Consider the following 25,000-nt stretch of genomic DNA (forward strand, 5'->3'; position numbering starts at 1 on the left):
ATGTGACCAGAACAGGAATAAACTTCACACCAGAGCTCTTCCATCCTGTCACTTGTGAAAGTGTGATGTTTCTTTAATTTTAAAGAAGCAAAAGTGGGGAGAGGATGAGTAGGGTGGACTGCCAGCAAAGAGCAAAAGGCTAGGAAACACCAGCATGGAAGGAAATCCAGCAGGAAAAAATATAAATGCTTTCTGATTACTCAAGGATCTCAGCTTCCAGGAAAACTCAAGCTGCTCCTTTATAAACCTGATCTGATTTTTTTCACTGGGATATGAGAGCACAGAAAGTCAGGCAAAGAAAAAACTCCACTTTCATTGCAAAGTTGTCAAGAATGAATACCAAGGACTATGCTAATTTTTTTTTTTCTATCCAGTCACAGCTACCTTCAAGTCCCACTGTGAAAGTTCACATTTAATAAGGTGTGATTAACGAATCCTCAAGGAAGCCAAAATTGTGTTATGAAATGAAGGGGAGATCTGGCAGCAAGGAAAATACAGGAGAAACCACAGCTAAAGTAACCCAAGTAACAGGGAAGCTAGTAGATGCCTGGAAATTAGGGCTCAGACTGCATTTCTTTGTAATAGAGTTTCCTAGGTCTGCACACATGCGAGGTTTCTTTTTTTTTTTGCTTTATTTCCTTTTATAGTAAAATTGAAAATTCAAACTTGATCTATTGAACTATAGCAGCATTACTTGGATGAACAGTTTCCTAAATCTGCATTTCTGCCAATTTAACCTGTTGGTTAAAAGTCAAACTCAAAGAAAACCCTGGGCTTTGAGCTATAAATGTATTTTGGCTTTCAACATCCAGCCTTGACCTAGGGGTGCACCAAATCCAGAGCTGGAGTCAGCTACCTGCGATTCAGGGCACAAGTTTAGCCACGAAGGGGAAATCCCAGAGTCTTAGCTCAGGAGATTTAAGCACGATCAAGTCACTCACTCAAATTAGCTTAAAATCCCAAAGCACTCTCAGCCTAAGCACTCTCAAACCCCGGCACTGCCAGTGGAAAACCCTCACGAGTGAGGTGGGAGCTTTCCCAGTGCTACCAGCACCCAATGGGATGAACCTCTGCCCTGACCCAGTTGTCCTGCTGGTTACCCTCAGAGCTACACATTGTTGTCCCCTCGCTAGTACCTTAATAATTGCTAATTTTGTTTCTTTTTCGCTCCTTGCAGACTTTCTGCTTGACCTCAGCACCTTTTTAGTGTCCTCCTCACTGAACTGTCCATGTTATCTCAGTCCCTCCTTCTGATTTACTTTTCCCTAACATCGACAAGCCTAACCCTTGTCTTGTTCCACTTCACCATCACTTCTCCATTACTCTGAATTCCCTGATTTTTTTTTAAGGCACATTACATCTGATGCCCACTACACCCTTCTCTGTCCCATCCTGGGAAACATTTGAGGTCAGATTGGATGGCACCCTGAGCAACCTGGTCTAGTTGAAGGTTTCCGTGGTCATTTCAGGGACTAGATGACTTTTAATGATCCATTCCAAAACCCAAACCATTCCATCTATGATTCTCGCCCCACAGTTGTGCTCCATCCAGCTCCCAGCACCCTTTTTTCCTCAAACAGAAGTCAACCACCTCCACTGATCTCATCCAGACTTGCCTCCACCCACCCTTCCAAAGGCTAGGGGATGTGCTGTGTCCCTCAGTCTTTGCCTGCTTTGCCACACACAGATGCAGCCTTGCAGGGAATCATCCATATTTTATAAATTAATTTAGAAATTAATAGATTAAAATACTTCATATTTTCATATTAATTTATGTTAGCACTAAAAAGGCAATGCTAGAGCTATTTAGTCTACCACATCCATATCAAGACCTCAGTTTTGATCTGAGGGAACTTGACAGCTTGGGCAAAGTTCTTTGTTCAGACACCACACAACATACCTTAGCAGTGCTCAGTCTGCAGCTGTTACAACACTAATTGAAATATGTTTTTAAATGTATCAGGTTTCTGAATATTTGAAGAATTATTTTCTTCCCCTCATGTGCAAAACCCAGCATTTCAGCCATTTAAAATGAGTCTTTAATCCCTACAATGTGTTAGTAGGTCATAAAATAAAGCTGGACTGAGGTATTTTACACTGGGGATGGGGATAAGTCTGCAATTGTAGGTGGATAAGGGGGACCTACAACTTTAGGAAACCATAGGATCCCCAGCTGGTTTGGGTTGGCAGGGACCTTAAAGCTCATCTCATTTCACCCCCTGCCATGGGCACTAGACCAGGTTGCTCCAAGCCCTGTCCAACCTGGCCAGAGCCTCACCACCCTCACAGTGAAGACTTTCTTCTTAATATCTAATAATACCTCCCTAATGTCTAAAATCCTAATACCTTAACCCACTCTTGTTCATTCTGAAGCCATCATCTTGTCCTAGAGCACTGTCACGCAGTGTCACAGCGTTCATAACATCACTGCCATAGAGATAAGTCAAAAGGAAGCAGATTTGACATCCCACCCCACAGGTTGTATCCAATCCATGAGATCCCCCGTGTCATCCATGGGGGCTGGAGCTAGGAGAGATGGACCCAAGGAAGCTCACAGAAGGGCTCACCAAACACTTGTGTTCTGTCAGATGGATGAGTGACGTAGATGTTACGTTTTGCAATGGAATTAGATGATAAATCTCTCTCAAATATCTAGAGGAAATGTTTGGGCTTTTTTTTTTCCTTCATTGCAAAACACAGGTTCCTATGGGGGCCCACGCTCAATCTACAGAGGGGAAATTATAACTAATCTGTTTGCAAAGTCTCTAAAATTGCATTTCTGTTAAAACAAGACAACAACAAAAACATATCAGATAGTAAGTATCTCTCGATCTTCCTGGGCTAAAAGTCTTTGACTGAAAAGCTGTGCATTTCCCATTTGCAGTGGTATAAAAGTCATAAGACATCAGATCACAAGCTGTCACTGGTCCCAGACTAAATATCACCCATTCTTTGCCTAAGGCAAGTGGGTCTCTTTTCCATGGGAGGGGGACAAACAGAAATCCCACTCTTCGGAGGAGAGAAGGAAATATTTTTGTGACAGTTTGTTTTTATTTTTTTTTTTAAGGCAGTTCTTTTGAAGCTGCTCGGGGGTTTGGATGTTAGATGTAGTCCCAATGGAGATGGATTAGTGGCCAGAGCATAGCAAAGCGGTCAAAGGTGCAAGATAAATGCAATTTATATATAATTGCCCAAGCTGCACCTGTTCCATTTTCAATAGGAGACCTTGTCTGCAGACACAAACATAGAATATATCCTTTTTTTTTTCTTTATTTGAGTGTAAAATGGGGAATTCTAAACTTGTATCAGAGTAAAGCAAGAAAAAATAACCTTTAAATAGCATGTAAATTTTTTATGAATCAAGCTCTAAATAAAGAAAACTCCCAAGCTGGGAATTCAAAATACTAGCCAGAGAGAGCTGATTTGCTACCAGGCTCAAGAACAATATTTAGTTTACAGAATCAATCTGGAAATAAAACTAGTGCTTGCATCAGCATGAAAGCTACAAAAATAAAAAAGAGGTCTTAATAAAATATACAGTGGAAAAGGAAAGGATGAAAGCCCTAGCACAGCTATGAGGCCCTCGGCAGCCCGCACAAGTAATAAAATAGAATATGATGTAATATAGAACAACAATGAAAGGATTTTAAATTTCTAGGTAGGATTCTGAAAAACTGTTTCCAGCTTTTGTTGCAGAGCAGGCGTGCTGAGAGTTCCCCTGTGAAGCTACAACAAAGCCGGTGTGTGGCAGACACGGGCGTTGACGAGGGCAGAACAAACATTAACCTTCACCTTACTCCTCCATCTCTGGACCAAGTTCCAGGATACTTCTGTATTTCTAGATGCTCCATTCTGTTTGCTCTCCTGCTCACTCACCCACTCCTGGCTCCCTCCTTATCAGCAGCACAAAGAATTTATTGCTCACTGAAGCACCAATGCTTTGCCATGAAGGCAACCACCTTCTTCACCTTTCATAAGGAAAGTGTCTTGAACCTTGTGCTAAGCAGCTTGGAAAAATCTGAGATTAGACACATCCCATATTGGCTCAACTAATTTCAGCCTGTCCAAATTAGGATGAGTCTGTAAGACTCCACAGGAAAATCATGTGAGCACTGAATGCCTGTGCTACCTGCCATGCTCTGCACCCTAATTACAGGACCTTGTGAAGCTCAAACTCTAAGAGGGACACATAACTCCTCTCAAAATTCAATGGCATCCCAAAATTAAATTGTCAGAATTTGGTTCTGCAACAAACAGTGGCCTCTACACTAAATTTCAGATGAGCCAGAACCAATGCAATTCACTCGTTGCAGTAACACAATAAATTTTCCTTCTCCCCATGAAGCTGAAAGCTATTACAGAATACCACCAATACTGCACAAATTAAAAACTATGGATTGTGAAATTTGTGGCCCTTTTTCTACTGTGTCCCAGCTGTGGCAGGCATGGTGTACAGAGGTAATCACAGAGTTCTTTGTCCTGAGGCTGGTCACATGGTCCTACCAAAACTTCTTGGGTTGACAAAAAGAACTGGCCAAATCCTGTTCGTGCCGTGGCATGGAAACTCAGCTCCACTGCAACACCTAAACATTCCTGTTTTCTCCTTCACAACACTTGATCAACAATAAGCAATAATTCAGACAACTTATGTAGTTTTACCTGTCAATGTATTACTTGAAATGATTTCTCTGTGATAAATTTTTAGGGGCCTCTGCCTGACTCTTTTAACCCTTGTTCTATCACTGGCTGCAATAGGTACATGGACCTTGAGAAAGGGTGACAAATAAAAATCTGATTGTTCCAAAGTTCTAATAAAACACAGATATTCTTTTTACACAGAAAAAAGGAGATTGTTATAAACAACATCCATGATTTTGTGCTTCTCCAGGAAAGACAAGGAAGCATTCCAATTCCTCCTAAAACATATGAAACTACAACAGGTCATGATCTGCTGCTCAGAAAACAGCAACACCCTGAGAAAAAAGGGTTTTTTTTCTCTTTTTTTAGGTTTCAAAAAATTGTTTGAAAAACCTGGGCCTGCATTTACAATGACCCCAAAGGCAGAAGAGGGTGTTACTTTCAATTTGGTTCCTTCCACTGAACATGGACTGCAGTTTCACACCTATGTTATTAATGCAATTACAAGCTCTGCCTGAAACTATCAAATTAATTTGAAATTCACTTAAGATGCACCTGAGCCATCAGCCAGAGTGCCAGTGAGTGCAGTGTGCCTCCTGAAGGCTGTGCATGAGGTATTGGGGCTGGCCCAGCCAAGCCCTTCAGAGCTCCCAACCACTCAAGCACTGGCATGATGCACTGAGGCTCCATAAAAGCAAACACATCCCTGATAATAGTACTTCCCACTTTATCCAGTGAGCTCCATTGCAGAATATCATGAATTAATATTTACAACACCCCAGAGAGGCGGGCTGGTATCATTTCCCTGTGTTTCAAAGCTGGGAGAAGGTGAGAGAAAGCTGAAGCAATTTTCTGTAATTCACAGAGGAAGTCTGTGGTGAGGAAGGGGAGAGTGCAGCGCTCTCACTGCCTGTGCCTCTGCCACAAGACCATCCTTCCTGTCCCTAAATGCCAGGCTCCAGCCTGATGATGTGCTGTAGTTCTAGCGTATTAAATCTGACACCCCATACATGTTCTGGATCATAAGGCTGAGTCCCATAAAACTGATGGACGTGAAGTTTAGAAGCCAAAAGGGACAGAGGAAAGAAGCAGGAGAAGAGTCCCTGCCTTGCAGCTGTGTGGCATTTTTCTAGGCAGTAGGTTCCCATGCTACTTCAAGACCATAACATATTTTTGCTATTACGAATGCAGTTTATTTTGCAAATCAAGGTGATTGCACACATTTCAGCTTGTCAAATTTTCAGCCTTTCAACCATATGTCTGTCGACCTTATGGACTACCAACTTTATGGGATTCAACCATATGCCCAGATCCCGATATATATGAAGGCCAGTTCTAACATAAGAGCTTTACAGTAGTAGTGTAGTAAACCATAATGTTTGCAGATGGCTGTAATAAAATCATTCAGGAGAGGAAAGGTGCAGGGACGTAAAGCCTTCAATGCTTCTTCTACTGAATAAACAATTTGATCTGAATAATGTAGTGGGAAGCACATTCTGCCAGTGAACTGGCTGATCTAGTCCAAAATGTTGCTTTTAATTTTCTTTCCTAATCCCACGTGTATTTTAACTTCCTTTTGTATTTTCCTATGTGGGATTAGCTTAAAATTTGGAAGAAAAGTATAAGAAGGAAAAATAACAAAGTAAAGGATTTTGTTTTAAAGGCACAGTCCGCTTCTGAATTGTAAATTTTTCATCTGTGAAAAGCCAAAGGGTTATGTGGGGCCTGGAAGATGTATTAAAAGAGAGCTATAAGGTTTTTACCCTCACATGGTGAGATTGAAGGATGATGTGATTTGCTTCATTTCCTGAAGCTGGACTCAGCTTTCAAAGTTAAAGCAAGTTTCCTCCTGAGTAAACTTTTTCTAACTCTAGGAAGTTGGAGTTTGGTTTATGTCCTGCTGCGCAATAATTCAGATGATAATTCACCTTCTCTTTGTCCAACATAATTTGATATCTCTATTATTTGGGAAGCTCCGGTCCCATTTTCCCCTAACTGAAACATGCTGAGCCAATGTGTGGCCCTCAGAGAGCTCTGTCCTGGCTGACAGAGGGGAAGGGAGCACTATCTGTAAGGGGAACCATGGCCAGCATAGGTGTGATGGAAGATCTTTTTCAAACCAAAGTATTTTTTAAGCTGACAGTGCGTGGTGAGCTTTGGCAAGTTTCCTTGAACTAGACAAAAATCACTTCCTACTCAGGAAAGAAGGGAACCTTCCCTGGGCATTAACTGGGAAGTGAAAGAGTGAACTGCAACCTGCTTGTGCTGCTGGTGTGCAAAATCACAGCGAAAGGAAACCCCCTGAGCTGTCGACTTTCAGATAACTTGGCCAGAGCCAGGTCTCATGCTGCTAACGTCAGTGGCAGTTTTCCTATTGGATTAAATGGAGCTGGGTCAGATAGTGTCTAAGAAACAAGAACACTGTCACTCTTCCTTCCCATGCCAGACTTTGTGCTGACCAAGTTGCAGTTCTTTCTGAGTGCTAGGGCCTGTCTCATTTCAAGAGGGAATGAGATGAAATGCCTGAGAGATGATGACTGCCATAGCACCTACCAACAATCACCCCATCACACCCAACTGTCCTTCACCAAGCAATAACCATCAAGAAACCAAGAAAATAACCAAGAAAAATTTAAAAAATAGGTCAGAACAGAGCAAAATAACTTTCTGAGTGACTCAGCACCTGCACAAATGCACTCATGAAAGACTGTGAAGAACGAAGCATGACCCTCAATCCTGCCCTCAGCGTTCACAGCTGCCCTACCTGTGTGCTCGTATTTGTGTCGCAGCAGGGAACTGCTCTTCTGGAATGTCTTGTCACATAAGTCACACGCATACATGCCACTTTCTGTCTTCTTGATCTTCTTTCGGGACAGACAGGAGTCGGAGTCCGTCATGTCGTCGAGGCCGGACATGTAGTCTGGGGTTCCATCAAGCAATTCTCCCTGTGAGGGAACCACTCGTCAGCGACAGCCGCTCCCACCACCAATCCTGCCCACCAACCATCCCAGGGAGGGTAAAGTCATGCCTCAGTTGTCCCTCTTAGCTTAGGAATATGGATAATGAAACTACACATGATGGAAAGTATGGAAATACTTTCCAAATACAAACCAACCTTCTGTCTTTGAGCACTCTGCAGTAATGTGGTTTGCACAAACCAACAGTATTTACTGAATCAACACTAAATACTTCCAAGAAAGTGTGAAGGGGAGGCTCTTCATGGCCAGCAAAAGGTATTATATTATTTTACAGAGGTAAATGTAAGCAACAGCTAAGGGATCATTCCTTTCAAAATTCCAGAACTTGGATGTATTCTGTATCTGTAGAAAGGTTTTAATTGAATTTTATATTTAGGTACAAATGTTATTATTATGCAATCCATTTAAATGTATGTCTCCCGACTAAAGGCCTCAAGCTATATTTTTATATTTAATTTTGTAATTTGAAATAGGGAATATTAATAACACTTTTTATCAATGTTCTATCTATGTTAAAACAGCCTTCAGCATTAAGCAATAATGAATGTGGATCAGTAAATTATTAAATTTCTTGATATTTATTTTGTCTCGATCCAAAGAGAGTGCAAACTTGCATGATAACATACATTTCCATTTGCTATCACACAGTTCAGTTTTCTTAGACTAGGTTTGCACTAATTAATATTAGAGAAGATTAAATAGGCTTAAATACATTTACAAAGAGGGCAGATGTACTGTAAATTGGAATAGTGGAACAGCTGTTATGGAGGTGCAGTGCTATTTATGCTCCTATTGTGCAAAGAGGGATTACAGTCTGTAATGTAAAACCGTACCTGATTTTCACATTTGAAACTATAAAACATTTACTAGTCAGTAAAATTACTAATAGACGGTAATAGGACATGGGGGAACAGGCACAAATGTAAGAAAAAATTATTAATCTATAATCAGTTAATCTCATTTAACTAAACTCTGTACATTACATCTGAATACACCCAGAAAAAGGCTATAAAAGTACAAGACTTCTGTGGAGCTGCTCTTCACTTCAGGCATGCAAGAGACAAAATCCTTTGCTACACCTGTGCTGACTCTGGGATGACCTGAGGGAAGAATTGCGGGTTGTACGCAGGCACGAAGAAGTGCTGACCCAGATTACATGTCCAGGGAAAGACTTTGTCTGCGATTAAGGGCCCTGGCTGCTACCTCTCCAAATAATTTCATTTAATCTCTTGGGTTTTTTCAAAGCTGTTCCAGATGACTGGCAGGATTAGAGGAACTAAGAGTCTGGAGAGAGCAGTAGGTAGCCCAAAGGAAAGGACTATGGGCCAATGTTTCTTATCCCCCTGACATTAGTGAGAAGAGAGGACAACTTTCCCATGAATGGTGGGTGAAAAATACCCCAAAAATATGGAGAAGGGAACTCTGAAGGCTTTCAGTGGATTACAGTGTCTATGAGGCTGTGTGGACCTCTGCTTAGAGGGAAACAACTTTGTGTCCAAGTATGCAGATGACTCCAAAGGGGTCTCCCACTGCTCCTTTTCTCTTTGGTGAAATGTAGTTTTGCCCTGAAAAGATAAATTTCCCTACAAAGTTTCCTTTTCTTTTTCTCAAGGTTACAATTTTTTATGGGCATTATTATTATTATTATTATTAACATTATTATTATTCTACTACTATACAAATCTAACAAGAAATGTCTGAATTCAACAGAACAGAAGTCATTACGCCTGTTCAAAGTAAGTGATACTGCTTCTGAATCCAAGTAGAGGTACTCTTAAGTTAACTGCAGTTTATTTTCTTACTCCACCATGACTTTTCAAGCTTAGACTTAAACTCTGCTAATTTTGTTGGGAATGTTGACTATCGCTTTAGGCTTCTTCTTCTTCTCTAAGAGGCATATCACAAAATACTGAATTCTAGCTTTTTGAAGGAGAAAACAGTCGAAACCATTTACCTGAAATCCTTGTTTCCGCTGGTACTTTCTCCTTTGCTGCATATCGGCAAAAGTAGCTGCTCCAGTTGGGTAGGTATAGGCCATGTGTGGTAGGAAGCTCATCTGATCTAGTCCTGGGTATGGTCGCAGCCCAGGAATACTGGTCTGGACTGGTGGCATAAAAGTGGCTGGGGGAAATGCGCTCTGTGGTGGAAGTGTTGTGTATAAAGGTTTGGCACTAAATGGGTTCATACCAAATACTGGGTTAGTGCTTTTATCCAGATTATTTGAATTAGAAAACTCCTTCTTGATAAAAGTCAAGTTCAGCGGCTCATCTGAGTTTTCAGATGATGAAGAAACACTGTTGTGTTCTAATTTTACACTATTAGATTTTGTTTTGTTCTTTGTGGCTATAATACTTTTGGGTTCCTTCATTTGTTTTGGTAAAGACAAGTCCAATGGCTCAGCCTGAAGCTCCTCAGAAGAGAAACTGTTTGGAGTGTAAGAACTACTGTGGGAGTTTTTAGAAGATGTGGAAGAAAGATTTAAAGGAGAAGGAGTATTGCTCCTAGAGTGGTCCAATTTATCAACTGGCTTAATATTGGTAAAATGAGGAGGTTTTGTTAGCCTGAGAGGAGTATCACAATTAGTAACACTGTTATGGAGTTCAGCTATAGATGGTGAAGTTATAGAGTCCACAGGCTTTATTTGAGATCTGGCTGACAAAGAGTCTTTAGTGGCAGTGTTGTTGGTGGCAGCCAGCGCCACCTTGGCACTGGCCCTTTCCAGTGAGGGTGACCTGGAACTTGAATACTGGTAGACTTTTCTTTGTTCAAACCATTCCTTCACAAATTCCTGAGGAAGGCCAACAGCAATGGAAATTTTCAGTAGTTCATCAGAGTTGGGTTCCATATTCATAGCATAATATGCTTTAAGTACAGACATGTGGTCCTTATATGGGTTGATGGGGCTAGTCATTCCTTTCTCAGAAAGTACTGATGACAGAAAGAGGGTTTGCTTATCAAACACTCCAGGTTTGTTGGGAACCATGTTCTCATGAGGCTGAAGGACTGCCTTGATTTCTTCGTTCATTTTGCACAGGTAACGCTCATGCTGATGCAACGGAATGGGACCAGGAAAGCTTTCTTTACAGAACTGGCATGAAAATGGAGTGGACACATTGTGGTTCTCTATCATCTTGTCTTCAGTTACCAGGTCTATTAGGGTTCGCAGCTTCTCTTTTTTAATGTTATTGAGCTGCCTCCTCGAGTCTGTGGTCAAGCTCTGGAGGCAAGCTTTGGCTTCATTGACTTTCTCTAATGTATAGTCAATAATACTTTTAGTGGCACCATTATGACTTACTACTGGAAGACCCACGGGGGGAATATTGGGGGAGGTAACTCCTTGTTCCTCGGCTTGAGAGCATGAATCCTTCATATGGTAAACCTTCAACTTGGAGATCTCTTCAGCCTTGCAGTCCATTTTCTGCCTGGAAACCGTGTTGTCCACAATCTGTAGGACCTTCTGCACCTCACTTAAATTGCTGCCTACCGCAGGAAACCCAAGCAACGGTGCTTCCATCCCTACACCTAAGTGCTGCATTGGACTTTGAGCAGACGCGTGAACTCCTAAGGGGCTGGTTGCTCCAAGTCCACCATTCATAAAAGGACTAGTTGCACTAAACCCATGTGAGGCCATAAGAACCTTGTACTCATTGAAATCTAGTGGTTCTGTTTTAATTTTCAGTAAGCCTGTTTGCTCAGACATACTAAGTGGTTTGCCATTCTCCAGCTTGTTTCTCAGCTGTGTGATGGCTGAATTGGTAGGAGAGGAAGATACAGAATTAGGAGAAGAACCCGTCTTGATATTGTTTCTCATTCTGCCATTTACAGAGATCAAACCAATACACTTCTTGCTGCTGATGTGCGAACTGTAGGAGCCAGAATGGGAGAAACGTTTCTTGCAGTTTGGACACTCATATGGTTTTTCACCTAAAATGATAATTAAAACCAAATGTTAATTATCATTCTTGCTGCCATAATTGCAAGAGATTGCATTTGGTATCTAACTGATCACCTGTGTATCCAGTGATTAATAGGGAAATATTGATTATAGAATTTCATAGGAACATAGGGACATGGCCACACACAAGCACTGCTGTACCTGCTTCTTTCTACAGATTTTGAGGTCAGTATGGACCCAGGGTCTCCAGGTGGCAACATCCATCAAAGTGTGAGATTGGGTCCAGACTGACCAGGGCAAGTCACAGGAGTGACTTCTCTTCCCTGTGGGGAAGAAAGCCAAATAAAATCAAAACAGTTCAAATTTGATTTGTTTATTTATTTTTTTTTCTCCCCTAAAATGGAATTTTCACCAGATATGAGCACCAGCATGAGAAACTGAGTCCTGATGTTAGAACCTCCACGTCGGTTTGTGCCTGGACTGAGCCTGGTGTCATTTTGTGTGCTGAATTCTGCACCAAGTAAGAGAGCCAAAATGCCCAAGTCATTCAATCTGAGAGGCTTGGCAGTTTCTTGTTATCTGAGAATATGAGTTGTATTTCACTCAGGGGGACTTTTTATTTTGGAAAATATAATGGACTCTTCAGGTTCCCACTGCACAGCAATGAATGAAGGCTTCTGAGCTCAAACTGCCTAACAATCTTTATTATTTGCAGGAAGCTTTACTATTTCCAAATCTTTTAGCGAGACCATGGTATTAACAGCATGATAAATGAGGATGACTCAGATATCACTTATGAAATACCTTGGTAGCTCCAAGAAGCCAGAAGCAGAACTGTGTAAATTTTAAGCAGTCTTTAAAACTCAGCTAATTAAACAAAATGCAAATGAGCACACCAGCACCTCCGCTACTCACCACTGTGAATTCGCAGGTGTTCCTTCAGATGGTGTTTATATTTGAAGGCCTTGCCACACTCAGTGCATTTGAACTTGCGATTGCCTGCTCCTTGGGTCAGCATTTGGTGCTGGGAGGAAAAGAAGAAAAAATAAGAGATACCAACATGAATTTTATGCAAGAGAAACCATGAATTTCAAGCTTAAAGACAAAAATTAAATTAATGTGACTCTGAATTCGTCAAGCGGACCACAAGGTCTGCATGTACATTTATTTGTCTCATCAGTGTTGCAATAAAAATCAAAATGTTGGCAGTAAACCGAAACAAATGAGAAAGTACTTTCACATGAGCATTCGATATTTGCTTTAGAATTATTTCCTAAGTCTCTCATCAGAAATGTGTTGCTTTAAGGTATCTTACAATGAGAGAAACAGTTTTATAAGAAGATTTGTGGCTCTTAATATTCCTAGCAGATTCTGAACATGTGGGACTCAGCTTGTTTAAAAATTCTGTTTACTGCATGTGGAGGAAAGAGAGAAACACTGTCGTTAGTGGCACTTCGTGTAAGATTTAATTCATTATCAAGCAGGAGAGACTGCATCTTCAGCATAAGCTGCTGCTGGAAATGTTTTTTTAAAATCACAGAGCAGCAGGAAAGACTTGAGCTACCTTTCGTGCCATGTTTTCCCCCGGCTCTCTTCTGAGGGGCGAGGGAAAGTTGAAAGTTAAAAGTGGTGTAAAGATATAATCAAAGGCAGCTGACCTTTTTGCAACAAGCAAGGAAAGCCCCATGACTTTGAATTTGAAAAAAAAAAAAATAATAATTAAAAAATAATTTTTATCTTGATAATATAGTGGTAGCCAACCATTCTGGATGCTCAAGGTAGGAGGTCAGCCTTTTGCGACACAAAAGCCTTTTGCAGGAGCAGGGAGGGGGGAAAAAACGGGGCGGGTGGGGGGGGAAAGGGAAAAAAAAAAGGCAGCGCCGAAACGGTATGACAACTGCGAGGGTGTGCTGCCTCTTCCCACATTCCTGGCGAGACAGATGGTGTTACATGGGACACAGGGAGGTTTGTTCAAACAGCAGCAACCTTCAAAGATCAAGCAGAGCCCAGCCCGCCGCGCGCCATTGAGGGACCCGCGCTCATATGTTGCTGAGTTGCATAAACAAACAGCAACAGCTGTTTTGTCTCCCCCCATCGCCCTCTGAGGACTACTATAAACTTTAGTTGTGCCACTGTTAATATGATACAATCATTTTAATTTACTAATTGTAAATGCCATGAGCAAATGAGGGGACTTTTCAACACCAAAGCTACCATTCATAATGCGCCAGTACCAGCGCGCTCTCGCATGTGAAATTTCAGGCAGTTACGTTGGATAAATATCCAGGCGGGTTTTGTTCCCTCCCCTGGTGTTTTTAATGATACGAGGCAAAAGGAAGAACCTTACAGTGTATCAGGTTAGGAAAAATATACATGGGAAAATGTGTTTGTCTACTGGAAAAGTCATGGGAAGGAAAGAATAGGAGAAAGTGCTTTGGAGTCATTTATATTGATTTAAGATCAAGCAAAAGATACGGTTCTCTTAAAAATGCTAATTGCAAAAATTGCGTGATTAGGAAGATGTGTGTTTGCCTAACTGAATTTACCTTCTGCTGAGAAACCTACCAAGAGAAATACAGATGATTGTGATTTTCAGGTTTTTAAGAAAAATAAATATGGCATAAAGCCTTTATAATTCGACACAACGCGCACATCTATTTGTTCAACTTTTAACCACGTCATTTGAGTTTCCCTTACAGCCCTCTTTAAGATGGGTTTTTAGAAGTAATTCTCCAGCTAGGAGCAGTTTTCCTGCTGGTGTGTAAAGAATTTTGTGGTGCAGGTCTACTGCCAGCCCATCTAGGAGCAGTAGGGAAGCTCAGTCACCTGTTTGAGACACCAGCATTTCCTTAAATGTGGCACTGATATAATATTACACGTACCCCATCGAGGAAAAAAGGGCTTTGATTTATTGCAGATACGCTGCCGGGCTACACAAATGAGAGCAATGCCCAATTCTAGTGGCACAATCACAAATGATAGCCTATATGTACTGTCGGAAGAGTTCTTCTCAAAATGTGTAATTATGTCTAACAAACGATTATACAAAATACGCATAATTTCATGTGATTGAAAAGGTTACTCAAAAAGTAATGAAAAAATATTAGCAGATCTTTTAGTATGTCTTGGAACTCCTATTTGCAACACTGCAAAGTAAAACTAGGTGAAAAATGGAATTAAAATTGCTGAGATGTTTAATAATGTATAATTAAAATGCTACAGTTTCATTCACTTTTTGAGGAACATAAAAACGAAACTAAAGTCAAGTTAAAGTGCAAATAAAATTTCTAAATTAGAAATTAACACACTCATTCGATCGTGAACATAAGACTATTAAATCATATTAGAAGAGACCATCAAAAAATCATTTAGACCTCAATTAAAGCTATTACCATTAAAAGATCTGCATCTTCAAAATGCCATGAAAAATTAATAATGATTGCCAATCAAAGCAATATAGTTTCTCTAAGGGGTTATTACAGAAGGAAATCACTTAAAACCAGCCCCCCACCTGATCTGTCCCTGGCTTGTGTGTCACCATATGCCGCTCGAGCTGGGTGCGGTAGGCAAACGTGTAGTTACAGAGAGGGCACGAGAAGTTCTCCTCGTTCTTCTCGTGGCGGTACTTGATGTGCTCCTTGAGGGACGTCAGGCGCTTGTAGCCCCGGTCGCAGTAGGGGCAGGTCAGCAGTTGGGCGAAGGCATCTGGAGTTCCAGGTGGCAGGTCTGCGCCCCGGGATGGGGGGGGAGGAAAGAGAGGCAGGCCAAAAGGTCAGCAAATCAATGGCAGCTCATGGGCTGATTGCCCGGGATGGTATGAGAGGAATCGCCGCAATCTGCTGCCCGGGAGGGAGGGACGGCGCTTCCAACCGGCGGCGGGAGGCACCGGCACCCGCGCACGCCCACGGCAGACTCGCGGGGCCCGCTCTGGACCCCACCGGGAAATTAATTATGGGCATCACTCCTCCCGCAGACCTGGCTGGCTGGAAAACTAAGAAATACTTTTCCTGATCAATTGGCAATTTGCATTCCAGCCCCAGCTCATTACGTTACTTATGCCATTGACCGAATCCTTCCTACTGACTCTTCTCCAATTATTTATCAAGGCGCTGGAGAGCAATAGGCTGGCTACTGTCTTTTGTTGTGTTAAAACTCTATTAAAACTTTCCAAACTCCCAAGAACAGCAGCAGCCTTTCTCCTGTTTAAATTCAGCTCCTCAGTTCACCCACCAAATAATACAAATGTGCTGACTAAAAAATCACAATACACTGAAATTACAGCCCCAATCTTTGCTCATGAAATTCCATGCCGCTGCAGCTGTTCTTCAATTTTTAAGGTAAACACCCAGGCATGTAGTGCATTTATAATTGCAACAGCTGCACGAGGTCAGGATACTGGCTAAAAATGAATTACAGCCTCACCATTTTCTTCTTGCCCATTGACCTCTGGAGTGCCAAGGCGAGACAGTTCCTCAGGGGCTTCAGGGTAAATAATGGCTGTGTCGCTGCGCTGCAGGTACTCTGCTATGCTGACTGCATGCCCATCTCCTTCCTCCAGTTTCCTTTTGGCAAAATATTCCTCAAAGTCCGACGTGCAATTTGCGTTCTTCACTAAAATAAGAGGGGGAGAAGAAAGGGTGGTTGAGTCCATCGTCCCAGAGAGCTTGGGCCAATCAACAGTGTTAGAAGTTGAACAGATGTACTGGAGCTACAAGGCTGGGGCTGCAGCTGGATCTTTGCTCTCATCGGCCTTGCTCCAGCTCCCAATAAAATTAATGTGGGCTTTCCACCAGTGTGGATGGAAGTGAGGGCGGGCAGTTAAATTAACAAGAACACGGGGCTCTACAGGGCAGTTGGAGAAGTTTATGAGGCTTGGGTAATGCAGGTAATCTTTCATTGCTGGAACCTGAACAACCTTCACGGGGCTCCTGGGGGTCCCACAGCTTTTGGCATAAGCACAGCTCGACCTACAGGGCTGAGCTCAGCTGCCCCTGGATCCCACAGACCCCGAGACAAGTCTCCATGTGGGCGGAAGGCTGTTGCAGGTAGTAAAAGACCAAACTTTTCTGAGATAGCCTCAGGCTGCTCTTTGTCAGGCACAAGAAGAAAACTGCTCACATCTTCCTGCTTTTTCTTTCCTCCCTGATAAATTAACTTATAATGAGAGAATGGGTTGTTTTAAAAACTTACTGCTTCATGATTTCTGCAATAGAACCGCATGGTTTAGAACATAAGAGGGCCACCAAGCCCAAAAACCACTTTGACAGTCCATACAAGAGTTCTCCTTCTTTTCTTTAAATGTAACCTCAATTTTTTATTTTCCATGCAATGTTCATGAAACATAATACATGCTCAGCCACAAAGCATCCTATTACTAAAAATGTGCTTTTCTCCTCCAAGTGTGAGCACTGCTTACAGGAAAGATCTTAAAACTCTGGGATGTAATAGACAAATAATAATATAATTATACTAGAAAAGGGGAAAAAAAAAAGGAGATGATGATTTTCTTCCTCTAAATTGTGTTTCTTTGTTTATTAACAAGTCTTGAAAGACACAGTTGGTGGCAGGGAACTAAAGATACTTGTTTTTAATTGACCATAAATTAAAAGAACAGCTTATGATTGATTAATTTTTTAATGTATTTCTGCTGAGGTGAAATAAGAAAATGAGAAACACCATGAACTATTCTGGAGTTCATGTAAAAGTAAAATAGTAAACAGGACAATTGTGCTGTCAGTGATGCCGGGGAACAGCATAGAATGAACACAGGGAAATCAAGCGGGTTATGGTTTGTAACCACTGGAAATGAGAGACCAACCAGCTCCTTGGTATTTAGAAATGGGTAAATGCTTTGCCTCAGTTTCCTATGAAAATGCAAGGCAGTGATACTGGGAGTGAAAATGAGACATGACCTCTGACTGGGGCGCAACTTGGAGCCTGCAGTGCCTGATTTGAAGCTCTGATCTCGGCGTCATCGATAAAAGTAGATATCTGTCTCTGTAAACCTCATCCCTTTAGCCGATAAAATCAAATCCTCTGGCTGAGACAAATATGCCCTATTTTTCATACGAGCTGAGCAGCTTCTCAACCGTTCTGCAGTATTTTAGTGACAGTGACCAAATGGCACAGGGCATGGGACTCTGGTTTTGGAAGGAAACTTCTGTTCCTATCACAGTGGTTCTGTAGTGAACAGCTATACCACCACAGAGCTCCTCTTGGTCCTACTGCAGCTCCAGTTACCATTTGTTATCAGCATGAGAAACAGTTCTCCTCTTTCAACCCCAAAATAAAGCAGCTTCTAGAGAAGGGGGGTGTGAGTGTGGAGAAGAAGACAGAGTACTTTACCTCCATTTTGTTCTGGGAGAGAAATATAACAAAATGGTGGTTATTGAGTACACCTTATGCACAAGAGCATCACAGTAGGGGTAGGACTTCTTGTTTTTATCAGAAAAAAAAAAAAAAAAGCTGAGGCTTTACTTTTTATGCTATAAATCTAACTTTTCATTCCCCTTTTATGCCTAGATCTTCCCAGTGTTACAAGATCATCTACCCTCTGGCTTAACACTGCCCAAACTCCTTCTCTTGTCTTAGCAATGGATCCAAGGAAAACGAGTATATTTTTGGCAAATCTAGGCCATGAGCCAATAAGTGCTACCTGTGAAGCAAGGAGAGGGAGTTTTTCTCCAGAAAGGAGAAATGGAATGGCTCCATAGGATGATTCAATGTGTCCCTTTTCTCCTCCAGGTAAACTAGGGGAAGTTGGAGTTTGCAACTGCATTTATAGGATTAGGATCCAAGCAAGGCCTGAGTTAACATTAGGAGCTTCCATCCCCAACTCAAACCCAAATGAGGTTCTTCCTTCCTGCCCCCAAGTCTGTCTGGAGGCTGATCCAACAGGCTGTGGAAGACTGCTGCAATATTACTTGGTTTCCTAATTCTTAGGATTATTTAGCTTCTATGTCTGTTCATGCAATCCAGGAGCTAAAGCAAATGTTTATGTCTATATTATAAACCCCTAAAAACAAGGGGATTTAGTGGAAAAGCTGATAGATCCTTCACTGAAGCAATACAACCAGTGCTGAAATGCTGCAAATTAACACAAACAGCAAAGGGTGTCCATGTGGGTCTGGTTTCTCACCAGCAACGTTACTGACAATTCAGACATGGCTGGAAGCTCATCCAGAGGTACTAAAAAGACCCATCTGACAACCATTAGGTTTCTCTCTTGACTTCTGGGTGGAAGACTTGCTTCCCCCCTCCATGCCCTGATTTATTTTCCATGTACAAAGCCATGTTCCCAGTCTCCTTGTGGGCTGATATTGCACACACACTGCACAACCCCTCCTGCGAGGCAAGAATTTCAGCGAGATCTATGGTGGGTGACCTCACCAAATAAGTCTTTTTTTAATTAATTATTGGAGCCTGGAGAGCAGAAATATTTTCAGCTCCAAAAGCTGATGTGGCTGTGTCACATAAAAATAAAACACATTAAGGAAAGCTATCTTTGGAGGCATTTAGGAGCTTTCAAGATAAAGTGGGAGAGAGGTCCAAGGAGCTTGGGAGACCAGTTATTTTGTGTGGGAACTTGTCCTGTGAGATGGTGATAGCTGCCCTTAATCACAAACAAAGCTAATAAAACCACAGCCTTCATTAGCCAGGAAGTGAGAGGCCCTCATTGGTACACACAGATTACAGCCTGAAAACGGCCTGTCCTCCAACCTGCCAAGTTTTGGTTCTGTTTTCCTCCCCCTGAAAGTTTTTCTTTCCCTTCTTTAAATTATGTTAAGAGATCTTTACTTGAATTTTGTCAGATGTTACTAATCGAAACCAGGAATTTTTTTCTGTTTGTTTACAGGGATTTTGTTAATCTATTCTCTGCAAGCATCCCAGTTGCAATAACCATAAAAGGTAGAATAAAATAAACCGTAAGAATTTCTTCATTCACATTTTAAAAACCTCTTCTGCCAAACATCACTTTTTCAAGTCCCTATTGCAGAAATCCTCAGAAATGTCTACAAATTCATTTAGCAGGACCAAAATCCTAAATTTTCACCCTAATGGTCACTTCTGCTTTTTCACCATGAAGCTTCCATGGCTCATTATAAAAATGCAGCTGGTTAATATATAGATAACAACACATCTCTTTAAGTACCACTAGGAAGTGGCCACTCTGACAATAGCAGAATAATTTAATAATGGAGATGTTTTCTTTCAGTTTTCTTTCTCTACTAATGACATTTTGCAGAGAATTGGATGCTAAAAGTGCACCACAGATGTTGCATTCACTTACAGAAACTTTCTGGTTAGATGTATGTTTTCATTGAGTCAAGTCTCAGCCTCACCTGAGCTACTTAATTGAACATCAATATTAGATCCCCTATAACCTGCAGGGAAAACTGAGGCAAAACACCCAAAGCCTATAGTGAGGCTGAAGAAGAAAATTTTGAACACTTCCAAGACTATCCAGGAAGGATTTCCTACAGCTCAGGGACTGATTTCTTCCCTTTCCTTGTTAAATAATGGTTGAGGCACCTCACTGGGCACGAAAGGGTTCTTTTACTCCTAATAAAGGAAACTACAGCTCCTCATAGCCACCTGGAATCTCCCACTCCAGGTGAAAATATTGGCATAAGCATTTAATATATCAGAGCATTTATTATGCCTAGGTAATCTGACATTGCTCTCAAGACTCTATGGAGATTGCAGCAACTAAAGAAACATATTCTACCCAACCTGACAAGGCATCAGCCTCCACTGAAAGTGTCTCTGAACACCTCAGTGAAAAAAGACTTGAATTAAACTTTTTCAGAGCAACTTGTGATGGTTATTTGAGCAAGCCTCCCATCGTAGCTGGAGTAAAGAGGAGCCTGAGACTTGCAAAGGACATTTGGGGAAGGAATTGATAGAAGCAACACACAAAGAAGCTCCTGCATTTTAAATCAGACCACCTAAATGCAAAACACTCCTCGAGCCTCGAGTTTACAGTGCATCAAGCTGGGTAGGGGTAACCCTTATTTCTTCCATGGAAAACTGGTTCCAGTAGAGGCAGGACACCCCGTGGACCCCACTCCTGGTTAGCAGTGGGGCTGTGCCAGAGCTCAGTGGCACCCCCAGAGAGATTTCGTGGTGCTGACGATGAGCTGGCCGACAAGGACAGCAGATACTGGAAGGGAACTAAGAGGACATGAAGTCTTCCCCTTCAAGCAGACTACATTGCAATCATGAAAGAGTCAAGGCCTGTTATGGTAGGGAAAATATGTACAAAGGAAGTCACACGGACTGATAGGGAACCTCAAAGGCTCTGGTAATGGTAATTCAGATAACCATCAAGCCTTGTTTCTGAATCAGATGTCTTTTAAAATCCTGTTTCTCCAATTGCTAAGCACAATTTGTCACTTTATTGCCGTCTCTTGGAAATAAAATAAGGTTTAGAGATACATATGTAGCCAGTTCTGCACAGCAACATCATTAAGTACATAGGTAATGATGAACTGTGCCTTGGTGCCACCCTCCTTTCATGCATAATAAATCTAATGGATAAAGAAAGCAGTGACACGGTTTTATTTTCCTATTATTTTCCCCCTCAAGAATGATAAAGTAAATTTCTTGTGTTGCTTAATAAGAGCACTGGGGTTTTATGTGGGTGTTACCAACATTAGGAAAGTGTGAGTAATAAAATCCTTCTGAGACTTTGGTACCACCTTTTACAGTAATATTTGTGGAGAATATTACCTATGAACTAAATTTCATAATGGCATGCATAGAAATGTACTTATACTAGAAAACTCTTCCTTTTAGCTGTGTAAATCTATCTGCAGCATCTCAAATTGTGACAAAATGCAGAACAAACACTGGGTGATGTATGGCATTCAGCTGTGCTGAGGATAGAGTGGGGCCTTTGGAAAGAACATGGCAAACCCCTGAATTCATTTGGATTAGAAAATAGCAACAGAAACCTTTTGCTGGTTTTCTCTGCTAGAGAAAAAGAGAGACAGCTCAGAGGTGATGCCTGCTAAATATCTTTGTCACAGATCTTTTGCCATCAAGTGCATTGATTTCTAAGAAGAGGGGAAAGAAAGAGATGTAAAAAGTGGTAAAAAAACAAAAGAAAATTGCCAGAAACATTATAATCTCATAAATATGCATCTAAAGTGTGTGTGTCTACAGATCTATGTAAGGGGTTTATGTGTGTCTTGATGACAAGATGTTTTCAATCTCTGAAGCAGTTTACTCTGTGCACCACCCAAATCTGGGGCTGCCAAGGGTGCACCCCATCCTATTATCGAGCTCTTCATGCAGCCTCTCTTATTAAAAGGCCACTGTACCTTGGCCCAGCTACTTTAAACTCCAAGGTTCACCCTGCCTGGGAAAACATTTCCTCACACTGCACAGAACTATCTCCCAAGGATGCAGCTACAAGGAGCTGGGGATAAAATGTTGTGGGACACAGGAGTGATAGCAAGGACTCTTCACTGCATGGATTGGTCACTGCACTCTCAGGATCAAGTTGGGAGGGGAGGGAAATTAAAAACCAGGAGAATTAAGTCAGTATTTTCCAATAACTGAAAACAACAAACAGATTGTTTTGTCACTCTCACTCTCCATGCACAGCTAACTTTTGGGATCCTGAAGAAAAGTGATGCTCACTCCATGCAAGGCCTTACCTGTACCATTGTTTCCAGTGGTCTGAATTGTGGCTTCAGGCCCCATAGTGTCATAATCTTCCTTCATTTCTTCTGTGAAATAAAGCATACACACTTTTAGCACTGGCACTGGTGAATGAATGGCTCACAAAGCTGGGGAGCACACTGCGGTGCCGGGGAAGATCCCGCTCGGGGAAGGAGAGAAAGGGGCTGTTGTGCACCTCCACACAATGGCTTTGTTCTGGGAAGTGAATGAGTTCAGCAGTGCTGGAGGGACGAGAACTTATTTACTTTAAACATGACAGCCAGTGGTGGAAAACAGAACTATTTGTTCGGAGTAAACGAAGGGCTTTTCCCAATTTCAAATCTAATAAGCAGTCGGGTGAGAAAAAAGGGATTTTTTTTTTTTTTTCTTTTTTTTTTTTTTTTCCTGCTTATTTAAGAGAAATAATCAGTTAACAGACACTGTGAGATCTATACCTGGAAGAAAATGCAAATGCAGAAGGAAGATGTAAGAACTTGTATCTCCCTCTCTATCTATCTATCACCACACAGATCTGAGCTGTCACCATCATTTTAACCTCGTTGAGGCACAGCAAGTATTAATATTGAGTGGTGCAGAAATGTGACAGATCTTCAACTGTGGGCAGTTCTTCTCTGCCCCTTCTACTTGTTTGCATCTTCTGTGCACTGACAAAGTCTGCCTTTATGGCCATAAACTGGGCTAATTCACATGCAAATGAGCATGATATGTGTAAAATTATTTATTGTGTATTTTTATGGATCGGTTCACTTTCCACGAACCTGGGGGTTCAAACTGAATAAAAATAGCTTTTAGAAGAGGCTCCATCACTGGGGAGAATACTTATTTTCCTGGATGTTTCAGACTGCCTGGCACTGCCTGTCAAACTTGGTTTCTTGCTGCTAATTTGTTAGTTCTTGTGCAACAGGTATTCACACATGCAGCCTGGATAGGATTAAACCTTCCAAAGGGTTTTCACAGGCAAAAAAAAAAATTATACAGAGCTTTTTTTCTCGCCTTTTCAACTTCTAAATGCCAGCCTTTCTGTATCTGAAGACTTGCACAAACACACAACCTCTCCCTTTCCTTTTATTTTTTTAAGTGAGAGAATTTAGTATTTGAGATTTAAGAGAAAAAAAATCTCCTTTAATCATTCACTGAGATGCACTTGCAAGAAATAAAATGGCACAAGGCACCCAGAAGTGGTTCAACAATGACCAAATAAATTTTAAAAAAGGAGAGAATTTCCCAGAAACAAACACCAGTCGATGCTGATTCAGGAAGATGGATGCTGCTCGGCCAATCAAGTGATAGACTGGCAAGAAGATCAAAGCATGCTATTAAAATGTTATTGATACATGAAGCATTAAAATTTTTATTACTCTTTTTTTTTTTTTCTTTTTTTTCTTTTTTTTCTTTTTTTTTTTTTTTGGTGAGAAAGATTTTGATGAGGACAGAGACTGGCCCAGTGTTAATCCATTTCCATGACAATGATTTGACTGAAGATAGGGGAATAATATAAACAGAGCACATTCTCAGTTCATTCCTAAATTTGTAATCTTGTAGTATTCTTCAGATGTCACACTCTACAAGTAATTAGTTGGTAGAATAACAGGTTCTAATTGTATCATTCTAATCAAAACTAAGGCACAGAATGACTTAATTCAGAGCTTTACAACCCGCGTACAATACTGTGGTATAAATATACATGTTTATGGCTTTGAAGCTTAAAAAAAGAGAAAAAAAATTAATGAAAGCTCTTAAGTTAAAATATGCAGGTACAAACAGATGCTAAATTTGTACAAAAGCATAGAATATGCAGACCAGATGAAAAATATTTGTTTAAACTGTACAGCAGACAAGCCAGCCTTGATTCTTTTCCCAGATCTGGCATTCTGCCTCTCTAAGGATCATTTTCACGGGGTTATCTTGCGTCCAAAACATTTAGGAGTTCAATATGTATTAATAAAATGTTGTCAATTATGATAATTGATCTGCTGAGCCAGTCTCACATCTGATATTTTTATTGCAGCCTCCCAGAAATTTTAATCAAGGTACAGTGTTTCTGAGAAGTTCAGCCTTCAATATAAATATAGCTATTGTGATTTTCTTCCTTGATCATCTCATGTGATTTCTGGTAGTAAGGAGTCACAAGTATCAGAAGTTTTCCATCTGAGGGCAAGTCTACCCAGTCAGCAAGGGGAAAACAGTTAACAGCTTTTTTTTTTGCTTTTTTTTTTGCCTTTTTTTTTTTTTTTTTGCATAATAGTGGTAATGTTCAAGATTTTTTGCTACACTTCCTTCCTCATTGCCATTTTCTTCTGTGGTAAAGAGAAGTTACAGTGTCTAGTTGCTTCCCAAAAATTATTCAAGGCTCATGAAGGCTCTGCTCTGCTTCTCGCTTTGTGCAGGTCACCAGGGTACACGCTGCAATTTTTCATGTACATTTTAATTCTTGTTTAGCTGACTCTTGCACAATTTAACCTCTAGCATTGTGACACTCAAACATGACTTTTCTTTACCTAAACCTGCCCTCTTCCTAAAATCTGTGACCCTGCACTTTCTGTCTTTCTTTAAAAAAACCCGACCAAAACAAAAAAACAATATATATTCACAGAGTTTTCTTCCTCTCAGCATTAATTCAGTAAAATATAAACTCTGAATATCCAGGGCTGCTGCTGTAAATCCAGAGCAAAGCTTTGGGTGTGGGAGCCAGAATAAAAGCAGGACAGTGCCCTGCATGTGCAGATGAGGCAGAGGATCCACAAACACGCGCTCAGCATTTATTTAATCTGAATGGATCCTAAGTGGGGGCTTTGCTGGT

The 25,000-nt window shown here is 41.2% G+C and overlaps 1 protein-coding gene across 2 annotated transcripts in view; it reads right to left on the reverse strand.

Annotated features, from left to right (window-relative positions):
* Positions 1-25,000, reverse strand: part of ZEB2 (zinc finger E-box binding homeobox 2) — a 116,317-nt gene that overhangs the window by 3,577 nt on the left and 87,740 nt on the right. For both annotated transcript variants that reach the window (XM_086898313.1, XM_086898312.1), the window contains exons 6-11: positions 22,176-22,247; positions 15,934-16,122; positions 15,023-15,237; positions 12,427-12,535; positions 9,571-11,540; positions 7,403-7,583 (exon numbers count right to left, since the gene is read on the reverse strand). In XM_086898313.1, the coding sequence (XP_086754439.1) occupies positions 7,403-7,583; positions 9,571-11,540; positions 12,427-12,535; positions 15,023-15,237; positions 15,934-16,122; positions 22,176-22,247 (2,736 nt within the window). The remainder of the gene's footprint in view (positions 1-7,402; positions 7,584-9,570; positions 11,541-12,426; positions 12,536-15,022; positions 15,238-15,933; positions 16,123-22,175; positions 22,248-25,000) is intronic.

Source organism: Cyanistes caeruleus, chromosome 7 (assembly GCF_971803275.1).
Source record: "Cyanistes caeruleus chromosome 7, bCyaCae1.hap1.1, whole genome shotgun sequence".
Taxonomy (NCBI): Eukaryota; Metazoa; Chordata; class Aves; order Passeriformes; family Paridae; genus Cyanistes; species Cyanistes caeruleus.